This window comes from Lathyrus oleraceus, chromosome 1 (genome assembly GCF_024323335.1).
Source record: "Lathyrus oleraceus cultivar Zhongwan6 chromosome 1, CAAS_Psat_ZW6_1.0, whole genome shotgun sequence".
NCBI classification, from domain to species: domain Eukaryota; kingdom Viridiplantae; phylum Streptophyta; class Magnoliopsida; order Fabales; family Fabaceae; genus Lathyrus; species Lathyrus oleraceus.
In genome coordinates, this window is record NC_066579.1 from 449,915,669 (window position 1) to 449,931,609 (window position 15,941).

Consider the following 15,941-nt stretch of genomic DNA (forward strand, 5'->3'; position numbering starts at 1 on the left):
GGTTTAATGGAAGTGTTTCTAAAGAGATTACTTGTGCATCGGAGACAATTAAATGGTTGTCATGTATGCCTAAGTTTAATGTAATTACTTGGAGTGCATACTACATCTAGATACTCATTTTATACAAAATCAAAGGGTGGTCGTAGTACCATGCACAATAGTGGGGTTATGATTGAAGTTGAATCCATGTACCTCTCTAGTGCCAAAGATAACAATCATATAGTATCATCTATAGCGTACTTTGGGTTTATTGAGGAGATTATGAAGAATGATTATGTTTCTTTTAAAGTGTCTTTATTTAAGTGAAAATGGATTAACAGTAACACTGGTGTTGAAACTAGTTAGTTATGATTCACACAGGTTGATCTTCGAAAGATAACTTATAAGAACAAACCATTCATCACGGCAACCCAATCAAAACAAGTTTTTTATGTCACTAATCCTTCTAATACTAGAAGATCAATTATTCTTCAAGGAAAATATCTTTCTGATGAAGATCAAGATTTTAGCTACGAGACTCCTTGTTTCGTAACACATGCACGCCAATCATCTAATGAAAATGATTCAGATAATGTGCATGTTATTCGTCGTGACCATAAAAAGGGAATATGAGAAAACTAGTAAGCAACTGTTTTATATCACTTAGTAATTTATAATTATTCATTTTACTCTTTTTTATTCATTTTATTAAAGATTTAGTGTTGTTGTTGATTATCCTAATTGGTTTAAATTGTTGTTCAAATTATAGATTTTTAACGATCAATGACAAATCTTAGCATAAAACTTTTGGGCAGCCTCCAAGACTTTCTATTTTGGTAATTGATTTTTTTGGTTAATCATTTGATTTAATTTTGTTGTAAAATTATAAGGTTTGTCCAATTTTGACTTTTCATTTGGTGTAAACTGTTGTTCTTCTGCGATATGGTTCTGTAATGCATGTACAATGTTTCTGTTTCAGAAATATGCAAAATATGGTTATGTATTCTGTGATATGGTTATGTAATTCACCCCTCGATTTTTAAATAAAATCGACATAATAATATAGTGTTATTACCTCGATTTTTTTTAACAAAACTGAAATTTTATGTTGGGCGCGTCATCCAACTTTGTAAATGATAAAAATGCAGATGTTGGAGTTCAAACCCATAATCAGATAACTTTAGCCATCAATTTTTCATTAACCGATGTGTTAAGTGGTATATTTTCATGTCGTCCTTCATTACGTCACTTCAGTAATCGAGATTACATCTCTTTTGTGTGCGATATTAAAAGTATTATTTGTAGTATTAGTGGCATGTCACGTCGGCATATTTGCCATACTGTCAATACCACATGTACATCCCATCACCAAAAACTTCCACGTGACATGTCACACTAGTTTCTCTTAACGGACGTTGACAAGAGAAACCAAAAGTGTGAATGAAAAATATTAGAATGATCAATCTTTAAAGAAAAATTTATGAGGGACTAAATGTGAAGTTTGGGATATTTTGGGAACAACCAACATAGTTTATCCTAATAACTTTAATAAATTATCCTAAATACAAATATCATCAAATATATATTTATAAATTAATGATAATTAAATACTCGTTAATTTTACTCGTGAATATCTAATAAGTAACGAAATTTATGAATTGATTGTGACATATTTTATTTTATTCAAAGATATCTCCATAGTAATGAATTTTTAATATATAAGAGGGAGAAAAGAGAAAGAAAAGTGGTCAACTAAAGATCTCTTAGAAATCTCATTATTATAGCTTTAATCATTTGTTTACCACAATATATCTATAAAAAAATGTTGTTTGTGAAGTTGAATTCTAAATCGGCAACACGCAGCTATCTAATTCAACTAAAATATTAATAATACAATCTCCTAACTTTAATTAAACATTATTTGTTCAATAAATTTGAAAAATATTTTTGTTTAATAATATTTACAACATGGTATATTCAAATCACACAAGATGATAGTAAATGTTAATATTATTATTTTGATAATAATAATAATAATAATAATAATAATAATAATAATAATAATAATATTTTACTATAAAAATAGTTACAGAAAATAAGTATAAAAGGTAAGAATTTAATTGAAATACACCGCCGGTGTAAAATGATTTTATACCGTCAATTACGTTGGATATTTGAACATTTATTTTAAAAATCTATAAAATAATACAAACGGGGCAATGACGATGAATCGACTATGTAAAAATTTTATGTTGACAATGTATAGTATTTAATCCCCAAAACAATAAATATTGTCTAATTTTCTTAACACGTGTATTAGTTATCAAATTTATTTAAATATTATTTTTGTTGAATCTAAACTATTATTATTATTATTATTATTATTATTATTATTAGGGTCTTGCTAACTTATGCCCTTGGAGCACAAGTTAAAGTTACTATTATTAAAAATTTTGTGTAAAATAAAACAAAATTTTAAATTTCAAGAAATTAAATGCACGCATTCCAAAAGAATATTTCTATAAATGTATCATTAAAGGGCACATGATAACATTTGCCTTATTATTATTATTATTATTATTATTATTATTATTATTATTATTATTTAACCTAGGTTATACTTATTTAGTAAAAAAGGAATAAAATAAATTTTACATATTATTATTATTCCTATTATTAGTAGTAGTATTATATTATTATTAATAATATTTTGTGTTAAATTTAAAATTAAAATAAATCTCTGTATATTTGATAATATAAAAAATTTCACATATTTTTATTTATTTGAATAATAATATTTATTAATATCAATGACTATTGATATGATACTCATAAATAAGGGTGACAAAATCCATTTAAGGATTTAAATTTGTACTTTTAATATGTCTGTTTCACGCTCCATTATTTTTTTTGGACTTTTGTCTACAGATTCAAAATTTTAGACTATACTCTTTATTCCACCTTATTATTTTATGGGTTTTTATAAGAAAAATCCAAACTTGTCTTTTTTGTTACCCCAGAAATATGATATTTATTCAAAGAATACTATCCGTGATATCTCTAATAAAAACCATATGAATTAAGAATATGAGAAATTCTTGTCCCATCGTAATTGATATACCTAATAAAAACCATATGAGTTCAGAATATGAGAAATTCTTGTCAAAGATCCAAAGATAGAAAGGTGTGAAAGCTTGTACCAAAAGTAAAAAAAAAGATGTAAAAGCATTTAATGAACGCAACCAACTTAAAACAAAACAAAGTTGGAAAACACTTTCTTTGAAATACTTTCCGCAATAACATGCCTAACAGATAAAAAAATATATATAAGGAAAAAAAATCATATCCCTAAGAATATCCCAAAAATCTGTTTTGGCTTTTAAAAGAAAACATATCTCAAAAATTAATAGTAACAGAATATTATATAAAAGGAAAATTAATAGTAATATTGACATAAGTATTGGATCTTGGAATGGAATTATAAAATTCATAAACCCATCCTACTATTCGTTGTCTGTTCAGTTCCAAGAAAACATGAACACTTAGCAGCCACACAGTCCAAAATCTACTCAATTACACAACAATTGCTGGTTAGTATTTTTTTTGTGTGCTTATATTATTATCACTTTAATATAATAAATGTTACTTTTCACATATTTCTTTTTCTTTTTTGTTTACTCCATGAAAACTCTCCACTTTCTGCTTTTTTTTTCTCTCTATAAGTTTATTTATCAGATTCACCTAATTGCACATTCTCTTTGTTTCTTTGATGCATCATTCTTTTGTCTTCATAAATAGCATAGCACCATGTGAAATAAATAAATAAATAAACTATAGATTATTATATGAAGTTTGTGTAAATTATTTTTATATTTATTTATGTTAATAAAAATAATAATAATAATAATAATAATAATAATAATAATAATAATAATAATAATTAATAATAATAAAGCAACAATGATTATGTCGCTTAATGGCAATGGACATGACTCTACCACGTCACGTTGATGATAACAACAACGTTGTTACGAGGTTATGCAAATGAACATTAATTTTCAAATGAAACAAGCTCAAATGATTGGATCTAGAGACCAAACTTTGTCTTCATCCTCTCTCACTCTCATCTTAAGGTTAATATGAAAACTTCTCTTTTAATCTTGTTACCATACTATAATTCTTATTTTCTTCTCACTTTATTCATTTTTTGTATTTATTGTTCCTAAGTCATTGAAGTCATGAAGTGGTTTTTGGTGAAAATAGGTTTTTCCATATCCTCTCAGACCTATTTGTTTCTAAAGTTCTAACTAACCTTATCTTTTGTTAGTGGAGTAAAATGCTCATGGATGATAGGATAACTAGCAATGGCTCCGAAGAGCCAAGAAAACCTGAGGTAAGTGTCTCACTTTATAACATAGACACCTCTGATCAAAGACACGCTTACACAACAGCCATACTACACTGATTATATGTGTCGGGTGTCGGAATCAGTTCAGTGTGACACTTAAACATCATAGACACGGATTATATGTGTTTGGTGTCCCTTTCAGTGTGACACTACACAACATAGACATTGATTACATGTAACTGATGTCCGTGTCGGTGTTTCATAGGTGTCCAATCTTATTAAACACCTTAATATATATATATATATATATATATATATATATATATATATATATATATATATATTTCAATTTCAATTGATGTAAACAGGGTAAAAACCGAGCAATAGCAGTTTGTTTCATTCTTGGACTTGGATCTCTAGTTTCATGGAACAGTATCTTAACCATAGGAGATTACTATTACCAATTGTTCCCAAATTATCATCCTTCAAGGGTACTTACATTGGTTTATCAACCATTTGCAATTGGAACATTGATAGTAATGACACACTATGAGTCCAAGATCAATACTCGACTCCGGAACGTGGTTGGATTCACACTCTTCTTTGTCGCCACTTTCTTGATTCTCATTGTAAGTAAACCACTTTCAAATTCCATGTTTTACTTTCTTGCTCTAATATCTGACCGATTTCTGTAATCGGTTACAACAGTTGGATCTTGCAACATCCGGAAAAGGTGGAATCGGACCTTATCTTGCTATATGTTTTCTATCGGCTTGTTTTGGAGTTGCTGATGCTTTTGTCCAAGGTGGTATGGTTGGAGATCTCTATTTTATGTGTCCCAAATTCGTGCAGGTTTGTCTTTCAAATAACATGTTTGAATTCGATTTTTTCTAGTTAAATTTGTTCGTAATGCCTAACATTGTTAACATTACGCAGTCTTTCCTTGCTGGTTTGGCAGCATCAGGTGCTCTAATTTCGTTACTCCGAGTCCTAACCAAGTTAGCTTTCGAAAAATCTAGCAATGGACTTCGCAAAGGAGCAAGTATGTTACTCTTTACAATCTTCTCGTCTCTTCGCCTTTTTAATTGATTTTGTTGCGGCATTATTTTCTTATTAGTACTTGTTTTCTTTGCAGTACTATTCTTGGCGATCTCAACATTAATCGAGTTTCTATGTATTTTTCTCTATGCAATCTACTTCACCAAATTACCCATAGTCAAATACTATCGCGCGAAAGCGGCCTCAGAGGGATCGAAAACTGTTGCAGCCGACTTAGCAGCTGCAGGCATTAAAACAGAGACTAATGATCAAGTAAGACATCTACAACAAAATAATACTAATTCATTAATCTTGCAGAATCATTTTTTTCGATTATGTCATGATAAATTCGGAACTTCTGTAGGCCGAACACGATGACAAACAAGTGGATCGGCTTAGCAACAAACAACTATTTCTCGCAAACATCGATTATGCAGCTGATTTGTTTCTGATATACGTCATAACACTATCGATCTTCCCTGGATTTTTATACGAAAACACCGGAGAACATCAATTAGGCACATGGTATCCAATTGTTTTGATTGTTATGTATAATGTATTGGATTTGATAGCAAGATACATTCCACTTGTGCAATGGTTGAAGTTAGAATCAAGAAAGGGTTTACTAATAGCAATCCTTTCGAGATTCTTGTTGATTCCGGCATTTTATTTCACGGCAAAATATGGCGATCAAGGATGGATGATATTTCTTACCTCATTCTTAGGACTCACAAACGGTTATTTAACCGTTTGTGTTTTCACACTTGCACCAAGAGGTTACAAGGCAAGTTTATACTAGTTATTTAACTAATGAATATATAGTCAAATATTGAATATTAAACTAGTAAATTATAATTATTTAAAGTATTTTTTTCATTAAATATATTATTTTTTGTTGCAGGCTCCTGAGCAAAATGCGTTGGGGAATATGCTGGTGATTTGTCTTTTATGTGGAATATTTGCTGGTGGTACTCTTGGCTGGTTGTGGATCATAGGCAAAGATTCTTTCTAAACAAAATGTTTAAATTACAGTGTTTTTTTTATTGATTTAGATTTAATTAGTATGAACTTTCTCTGTAAAAGTTTTTTTATGGTATTAAAAAAATCATATTGTTAGATTATTATTAATTTTTAGATTTTTTTAAGAGCCATATATGAGATGATTTTAGTGATTGATGGATAGTTTAATTTATTTACACTAATTATTAAAACTGTTTAATCTGCTTAATCAATTATGTCAAGCATTTCTCATGCAATAACACAAACTAACATCTTAATAAAATTGAAAATAATGATGTTCAATTCATGTTATCCTTGACATTTTATTCACGAATGTAAGGGTAACTATAATTTTATTGTGTTTATTCTTCAATGCTATATGTACTAAAGTCATTGATCCGGAAAATTTATACGAGTTAGAATATGAGATTGTAATTATCTTGTGTCAATTAGAGATTTTTTTCCTCCATCATTCTTTGACATTATAGTTCACTTAATTCTTTATCTAAGAAGGGAGATTAGAATTTATGATCCAGTTTATTTACGTTGGATGTACCCTGAAGAGCGGTACACACTACGCCAAAAAGGACTATTAACAGCGCATCTTAGACAGCGCTTTTAAAAGAAAGCGCTGTCTAAGGTTAAAATTAAAATGAAGCGCTGATAATGTTCCAAGAAAATAATGAAAGCGCTTTTAAATATAGACCTTAGACAGCGCTTTTGAAAAAGCGCTGTCTAAAGTCTTTAAATTTTAAAAAAAAAATAAAACCAAAAGCGCTGTCTAAGGGGGGGTTTAGAAAGCGCTTTTGGAAAGCGCTGTCTAAGGCCCCCCTTAGAAAGCGCTTTCCCCAAAAGCGCTGTCTAAGGTCTAATAAAAATAAAATTTCAGACTTTAGCGCTTTCGTTCTCTGTTCTTTTGTTTTGCCTCTTCACTCACCAGCAACCTTTCACTCACCTCACAGCGCTTCCGCCGCACTCGTATTCCCCTCAATCTCCAGCAACCTTCCACTCTAAAAGACGACAGCACACAACATCACGCCTTCCACTCCAAAACACGAAAACCCTATTTTCCTTCAACTTCCGAAAACCCTTTTATCCGCCGTCGAGGGTCCCTCCGCCGTCAACGAAACATTCGACCGCCGCACTCGCCTCTCACGGTACGTTCTGCTCTAAAAATGTGCTTGTTTGATTGTAATGCAATGAGTTCAAATGTGCTTGTTTGGTGTTAGCATATGGCTGTCCTGTTTGAATCTACACTCAATGCTTGTGGTTTGTCCATTGCCCTGTTGCAATCTTGATCAAATTTTTACTATCCACCACAACTGTCATTGTTAATGGTTTTGCTATTGCCCTGTTGAAATCTTGACCAATAAAAATGTTATTGAAATATTTAGTTTATTGACTGCACTTGTTAGGGTTAACCTCCAAACCAGTAACTTGAGAAAACTCGTTGAATTTCTGCATGACCAACTTAATAGATGTTGGATATCCCCTGGTAAAAATTAGCAAATGCCTTGGAGGTTGGTTGCAGTGGAGCCAACTAAATTGCTATAGAACCTCATAATTTCACTTTCAAACTCTTCATGCTTAGTTAAGATATTAGCATACTCCATAGTCATGGAACTAATATTACTTTGATTTTGCTTACTTTTGAGAGAAGCATAGAAGTACTTATTATTACTATCTCCCAGTTTGAGCCAGTCCACCTTCGATCTTTGTTTCAACATGGTTTTTCAATTAACTTAGAAATATATTAGAAATAGAGACTACAATATAATCAATTAATAAAAGAAGAAAAATTTAAGAATTCGCTTGATTAAATTATGAATTTGCACAAATATTTCACTAACAATAAAAATAACAAATATTTCACTTTTATCTTATGTATATTATGATAAACTTTAATCACAAAATATCTTATCTTCCCTTTTATCTTATGTATGTTATGATCCATTTTTTATGCCATCATAATATTATCATGAATATTTCTCCCTAATACAAAGCGTGATTGAAAAGGAGAGATAGTTGGAGGAATAATAATCTTCAACCTATTTACAACCACTTTGTTAATAATTTTATACGACATGGTTTAATTGTTTACTTTAATAAGTAGGAAAACCATGGATAAAACATGGATCTGTGCCGATCGAATGACCAAAGAGTACGAGAGTGGGGTTTTGGAATTCGTTAAGTATGCTGTTCAACACGCTGAAAACCCCAGACGAATGCATTGTCCTTGCTTGCGTTGTTGTTATATTGGTAAGGTTGACGCACATGGATTGAAATCGCATTTGCTGAGGCATGGAATTGATCAAAGTTATCAGTGTTGGATATTTCATGGTGAGAAAATTAACGAGAATGTTGAATCGAGTGGAAAAAGTAGTACGACCTATGCTTCATACGACAAAGACACGGAAACATACGATTGTGATCGAGTTGAAGAGATTGTAGAAGCACTGGAAGAAGATCTTCATGATTGTCCTGAAATGTTTGAGAGGATGGTAAGCGATGCTGAGAAACCGTTGTACAAAGGTTGCACTAAATTCTCAAGACTTTCTGCGGTATTAAAGTTGTACAACTTAAAGGCGGGTAATGGATGGTCGGATAAAAGTTTCACAGAGTTGTTGGCCCTTATGAGAGAAATGCTACCGGATGATAATGTTCTTCCTAATCGAACCTATGAGGCAAAAAAAATGTTGTGCTCTATTGGCATGAGCTATGATAAGATACATGCTTGTCCTAACGATTGCATTTTGTTTCGTAACGAATATGCAATGTTAACTGAGTGCCCTAAATGCGGTTTGTCTCGATATAAGAAAAGATTATCTCCCGCAAAAGTCTTATGGTATTTTCCGATAATTCCGAGATTTAGGCGCATGTTTCGTAGTGAAACCGATGCAAGACATCTTACTTGGCATGCAGATGAAAGAATTATTGATGGAATGTATCGGCATCCGGCTGATTCACCACAGTGGTCGAAGATTGATAATGATTATCCTGAGTTTGGATCAGAAGCAAGAAACCTTCGATTGGCATTATCTACTGATGGAATGAACCCACATGGTCTTCAAAGTATCTCACATACCACATGGCCTGTGATTCTTATGATTTATAACCTACCTCCGTGGCTATGTATGAAGCGTAAGTACATGATGTTATCTATGTTAATCTCTGGGCCTAAACAACCAGGGAATGACATTGACGTATACTTGACACCTCTGATCGAAGATTTAAAGATTTTGTGGGAGAACGGTGTGGAGGTTTATGATGGATATAGGAAAGAAAGTTTCAATTTGAGGGCGATGTTGTTTGGCACAATTAATGATTTTCCAGCATACGGGAATCTATCTGGGTATAGCATTAAAGGTCAACGTGCGTGTCCTGTTTGTGAAGACGGAACCGATACGATTCGATTGGAACTTTGCCAGAAGAATGTGTTTCTCGGTCATCGTAGATTCTTACATTCTAAACATCACTACCGTGGGTGGAGAAAAGCATTCAATGGAGACACCGAACATCGTAGAGCTCCACCCGCATTGTCAGGTGAACAAGTTTTTGAAAAGGTGAAAGATGTGCGTACTGAGTTTGGCAAGCCTTTTGCACATAAGATTGTGAAAGGTGGGTGGAAGAAAAGGTCGATATTTTTTGAATTGCCATATTGGAAGTCTTTGTACGTGAGACATTTTCTCGATGTTATGCATATTGAAAAAAACGTATTTGATAGTGTTATCGGTACATTACTCAATATAAAAGGCAAGTCTAAGGATGACCTTAAAGCAAGGGAGGACATGTTAAAAATGGGAATGAGAACTGAATTAGCACCCGTGAAGAAAGGAAGACGAACATATCTACCACCTGCTGCTTTTACTTTATCTAGAAAGGAGAAAAAAATTTTGTGTAAGTCTCTGAGTGAAGTTAAGGTTCCAGAAGGATACTCATCTGATATCAGAAGACTTGTTTCTATGAAAGACCTCAAGTTGAAGAATTTGAAGACACATGATTGCCATGTTATAATGGAACATTTTCTACCGATAGGTATACGTTCTATTTTGCCAGAAAAAGTAAGAAGTGCCATAACTAAATTGTGTTTTTTCTTTAGGTCAATTTGTAGTAAGGTGATCGATCCCGAGATCTTACCAACACTACAAAAAGAGATTGTAATTACCTTGTGTGAGCTTGAAATGTATTTTCCTCCGTCTTTTTTTGACATAATGGTTCATTTAGTTGTTCATCTTGTGAAAGAGACACAGTTGTGTGGACCAGCTTATATGAGATGGATGTACCCTGCTGAACGGTATATGAAAATATTAAAAGGGTACGTGAAATCCCGAAGTCGACCAGAGGGTTGTATTGTTGAACGATACATTGTTGAAGAAGCTGTTGAGTTTTGTACTGAATATTTGTCTAACGTTCAATCGATTGGACTCCCCAGAGCTCAGATTTTCGACAAAATGGAAGGTAAAAAATTAATTGGGAATAAAATTGTGACAATATCAAGGGATGAACGGGATCAAGTTCATTTGTATGTTCTGCACAATAATAATGAGGTTGAGCCATATGTTGAAATGCACAAGGATGTACTCCGAAGGTTAAATCCGAACAGAAATGAAAATTGGATAGTTATAGAGCACAATCAAAGTTTCATACAATGGTTGAAGGATCATATTTATTTGAAGCGCTCTTCAGATCCTTCTTCGGTAACAGAAAGGTTGAGATGTTTGGCATATGGTCCAAGTTTGCATGTGTTTTCTCATAGCGCATATTCAATTAATGGATACACATTTTATACCAAAGAACAAGATGATAAGAGTACTATGCAAAATAGTGGTGTCACCGTGCTAGCTGAAGCAATGCATATATCAAGTATGAAGGACTTAAACCCCAAATATGCAAATTTGTCATATTTTGGAGTTATTGAGCACATTTGGGTGTTTGATTACGAGAAGTTTCAGATTCCCATCTTTGGTTGCAAGTGGGTGAATAGTAGTGGCATACGAATGGATAAGTCTGGATTTTTGCAAGTTGATCTTACTAGGGTGGGGTACAAAGATGAACCTTTTATTCTAGCATCTCAAGCTAAACAAGTGTTCTATGTGAATGACCCGAAGAGTACAAAATGGTCTATAGTGCTTTTCTCTAACAAAGTGACTGATGATAGCGGTGTCGATCAATGTGATATTGATGTTGAGAATGAGTCATGCATTAGACGGAATGAGTTGAATAGAAATGATGAAGTTGAGGATCTTATACCGGATGAGTCATATATAAGAAACGATCATAATGAGGGAATTTGGATCAATTCATCCGTACGCATTGCTAAGAAACAAGTGATTAATATTCCAACAAAGAAAAGAAAGAGATGTTAGTGACTTAGGTAAATTATCCATGGTTTCTTTATTTTTTGTTTTCATTTGTTTTGATTATAAGTTATATGTGGTAATGCATGATTTCATTATATTTTTGTACTCAATTGCTTTGATTATAAGTTATATCTGATAATGCATGATTTCTTTATTTTTTTGTTTTCAATTGTTTTGATTATAAGTTATATTTGATATTTGATGGTTTCCTTGGTTTATTACAGGTTAGACATGGCTGATGACCAACATGAGGAAGTTAGTAAAGTATCCGCGGAAGAAGAAATCCGAAGAGGCATCACAGTAATGCGAAGGGTGGTCCAAGGAAGATCTCGAGGCATCATACTAGATGTCTCTTGGAACAACCAGGGACAACTTATAGAACCTAATGGGCATACCTTAACTAGTTTCATCGGTGCACTAGTAAGGAATGAAATTCCCATTACGTGTGATGATTGGAGAAATAAAGAGTTGAAAGAGTCCAAAGAAAAAATTTGGAGTGAGATAAAGGTACAATCATTTGGGCCTTAATTATACCGTATCAATTATGTTTTTTTCAATTACCGATACTAACTATCAATCTGTATGTTTTTCTTAGCGATGTTTTAACATCGAAGAAGAAAGAAGAGGGTTTTGCATGAAATTGGCCGGAAAGCTTCTTAGAGGGTTTCGGACATTTTTATCATCCAAGTTCCTTAAGGATGCGGATGGTAATTTTGTGGATGCGGAGCTTCCTAGAAAATATGAAAGTTTGATATCGGCTGAAGAATGGGAAACTTTCAAATCCAAAAGACAAGACCCGACTTTTCAAAGAATAAGTGCTACAAATCGGGAAAGAGCATCAAGTCCCGCATATCCGTACCGAAAAGGACGTGTCGGATATGGACGCTTAGAACAATCCATGGTAAGTATTTATAAATTGCGAAAACAAATTTGTTCATCATATATTAGTTTTATCTGATCAAATTGTATGACTTAATGTGTAGCTGCAGAAGGAGGAAAGTTCAGAAACATCTCTTCCTGCACATGTTTTGTGGAAGGAAGCCCGTGTGGGCAAATCTGGAGTTCCACAAGAAGAAGTTTTAAACGTATACCAGAAATGTGTAAGTATAATATTTTTTCATTAATTGAATAACATTTTTATACACATATTTGACAAGTATACGGTATTCATCTGATTTTTCAGGAGGAGCTATCTCAGTCTCTATCTCCCGATGATACTAAGAGCATACTTAGTCGGGCATTAGATGTCCCTGAGTATTCTGGTCGGGTGAGGGGTAAGGGATTTGGAGTCACTCCGACCTCCCTCAGTGTTAGAAAAGGAAAGGCTCCTAGTAATCGGGAGCTTCATGCAAGATTGGAAGCCATGCAAGCTGAGCTTGATGCATTGAGGAGAGAAAGAGAGACTAGCGCCTCAACGGTATACAGAGATGCTTCGGACAAAAACAGTATCAACTGTACCTTTCAGCCGAACATTCCAGAGGTAATTACATATAATTGTCTTAAATTGAACTGTTTGCTTAAATTATGTATTTGACATATATACACATTAACGATTTCTTGTTATTATTGGTTTTAGGGCATTTCCCATTGTCAGCTGTATTTGTCGTCACCACACTATCGGATGGTTGGCAAGGGAAAAGTGCATAACGTTAGCGGAGTATTACTCCACACTAGAGAGCTCCCTGCTGGATGTTTGAAGGTATCAGTTGATATTGCAGTTGACCCGAATGCATTATTACCATATCCTAGCGATGATTCGGATGCAACAACGGTGCACGAAGCAGTAGGTTCGTTTGTTGCATGGCCGACAAACCTCATATGCGTAGGATATGAGGTATGCTTAAAACTTATGTTAACTTTAATGTGTATATTCAAAGTTTAAAATTTATGCTTAAAATTTTACTTACATATTTTCCTTGATTATGTTAAATAGACTCCCACAAAATCCAAATCAAGAAAAGAGGTAATATACAATTATATGACATATATTCATGGAAGTTGTTACATTCTTAATTTGATCTAACTATTTATATGACATGTAGGTTCAAGAAAATGAGGTTAGCAATGCCTCCGCACAACAAATAAAGGAGGTTAAGAACGCCTCCGCACGGGTAAAAAGTTCTGGTGCTAAGAAGACCGTAGCTAGGAAAAAACCTACCACCAAGTATAGGTCGTGCCTCAGGACATTTATAGAGATGACCGATATACCGACCGGAGGTGTTCGGACTATACATATGGAGGAAGGGATTTTCGGCTTTGCTCACGACCAAATGATTGGTAATGAAGACTTCATGCAAGTTTTTGGTCATGAAGAAATCGGCGTCAACGTTGTCAATACATATATTAGGTAAATCCGGTCTACTTTGTTTTATTAATTCGGTTTACTTTATGTTAATCCGGTTTACTTTATGTTTCAAAAGAGGTGTTAATGATGTTTTTATATTAGGTTTTTGTATGACAAAATGATGCGCCCCAATGATTTGGACGAGTCATTCGGATTCTTAGCACCAGCGAGCATCAACTTAGGTGCAATCTTAAATAACCCGGATTCCGTGACGGAGTACGTTCTTCGGATCCTCAATGACAATAAAAATGCGGAGAAGTTGTTTTTTATACCGTTTAATACCGGGTTAGCATTTCATTCTAAATTCATATATTATAATTATTTTCCAAGTTACCATCTAACATTTGCCTAATCATTACAGTGGACATTGGTTGTTGCTCGCAATCAATCCTATCCGAGAAATTGTGTATTATCTTGACTCGTTAGGAAATGATTGGACAACATACCCGGATATGAAGCGCCTAATTGACACGTAAGTGAGAATGTTCAAAATTTTTCTTAGTTTATGTTAATTGTTCTAATTGCTTCATTTTTATTTTATTAGCATCCTACAAGCTTTTCGGGCCCAACGAGATATCCAAACCTCAAGGAGGGGCGCCAACCGCATTACATGGATTAAAGTGGCGGTATATTTTTAATTACCACATTTTTTATTATATTAGTGATGACACTTGATAAAACTTAGGATTTATAATCCATATTTTTTTTTCATGTAGTGTCCTCAACAACGTAATCAAATAGATTGCGGGTATTTCGTGTTGAGGTTTATGCGGGATACTCTTGCTTTGGGCCGATTAGTGATTCCCACCGATGTATGTATTACTAACTTATGAGTTAATTTTATATTTACACATATCTCATATAATTAAATAGTTGGAATTAATTCAAAATATTTTTTGCTTCATATGTAGTACTTTGAGGAATTCAAGTGTGCATTTTATACAAAGGATCAAGTGGACGAAATCAAAGAGGAGTGGTGTCAATTCATGATAGAGCTCAAAGTTTTTTCATAAATTTGTGTAATTTTGTAGTATACTTGTAATATATGTAATGACTTGTAAATGTGTACATAAATTTGTAGTATAGGTAATGACTTGTAAATGTGTACATAAATTTGTATATATTTTGATACATTTAAGGCAAAATTGGTTTGAATTGGTATATATATATTTGTTAGCCAAAAATTGGTAGAAAAAAGGCCAAAATGGCATGTATAAAATGTGATTCTGTCTGTCAAAATCTGGTTGAAAACAGGTAGAAATTCTGGTTTATAAACCTGGAAAAAATGTGGTTTAAAACAAAAGCTACAAAAATTTTCGTATACATTAGACAGCGCTTTTGGAAAAAGCGCTGTCTAAGGGGGGGCTTAGAAAGCGCTTTAGGCAAAAGCGCTGTCTAAGGTATACCTAAAAAAATTAAAATAGGGGGGCTTAGACAGCGCTTTTCAAAAAGCGCTGTCTAAGCCCCCCTATTTTAATTTTTTTAGGTATACCTTAGACAGCGCTTTTGCCAAAAGCGCTGTCTAAGGTATACCTAAAAAAATTAAAATAGGAGGGTCTTAGAAAGCGCTTTAGGCCAAAGCGCTGTCTAAGGGGGGGGCTTAGACAGCGCTTTTAAGATTTCAAAAAGCGCTGTCTAAACCTTTAGCAGCGGAGGTTTAGACAGCGCTTTAAAGCGCTGTCTAAGGCTAAAAAAAGCGCTGTCTAAGGTCTTGTTTGGCGTAGTGACATGAAGATCTTCAAAGGGTATACAAAAAACTATCATTGGACGAAAGTTTCTATCGTTGAAAGGTACATCAAAGAAGAAGCTATTGAGTTTTGTGCAATGTATTTGTCAGAGCCTAACACTATAGGCAGGGATGAAGCTAGTGTAT

The 15,941-nt window shown here is 33.3% G+C and overlaps 1 protein-coding gene across 3 annotated transcripts; it reads left to right on the forward strand.

The window, feature by feature from the left end:
* The first annotated feature begins 3,410 nt into the window (after positions 1 to 3,410).
* Positions 3,411 to 6,504, forward strand: LOC127083000 (equilibrative nucleotide transporter 3). 3 transcript variants are annotated; one of them, XM_051023238.1, is made up of 8 exons: positions 3,411 to 3,569; positions 4,307 to 4,372; positions 4,696 to 4,956; positions 5,036 to 5,179; positions 5,264 to 5,369; positions 5,463 to 5,638; positions 5,730 to 6,149; positions 6,267 to 6,504. In XM_051023238.1, the coding sequence occupies exons 2-8, from the start codon at positions 4,316 to 4,318 to the stop codon at positions 6,375 to 6,377; spliced, it is 1,275 nt and encodes a 424-aa protein (XP_050879195.1). In that variant the 5' UTR covers positions 3,411 to 3,569; positions 4,307 to 4,315; the 3' UTR covers positions 6,378 to 6,504. The 3 variants fall into 3 exon arrangements, with proteins under 3 accessions (XP_050879195.1, XP_050879208.1, XP_050879202.1); XM_051023251.1 differs by lacking the exon at positions 3,411 to 3,569 and adding an exon at positions 3,990 to 4,112; XM_051023245.1 differs by lacking the exon at positions 3,411 to 3,569 and having other exon boundaries at positions 4,164 to 4,372.
* The last annotated feature ends 9,437 nt before the right edge of the window (positions 6,505 to 15,941 follow it).

What these genes read in the sequence shown, in the direction of transcription:
- LOC127083000 (XM_051023238.1), top strand. Translation starts at nt 4,316, where the DNA reads ATGCTCATGGATGATAGGATAACTAGCAATGGCTCCGAAGAGCCAAGA. An exon ending in CCACTTTCTTGATTCTCATT is followed by an intron (nt 4,957 to 5,035) that starts GTAAGTAAACCA and finishes CGGTTACAACAG; the next exon opens with TTGGATCTTGCAACATCCGG. An exon ending in AAACAGAGACTAATGATCAA is followed by an intron (nt 5,639 to 5,729) that starts GTAAGACATCTA and finishes GAACTTCTGTAG; the next exon opens with GCCGAACACGATGACAAACA.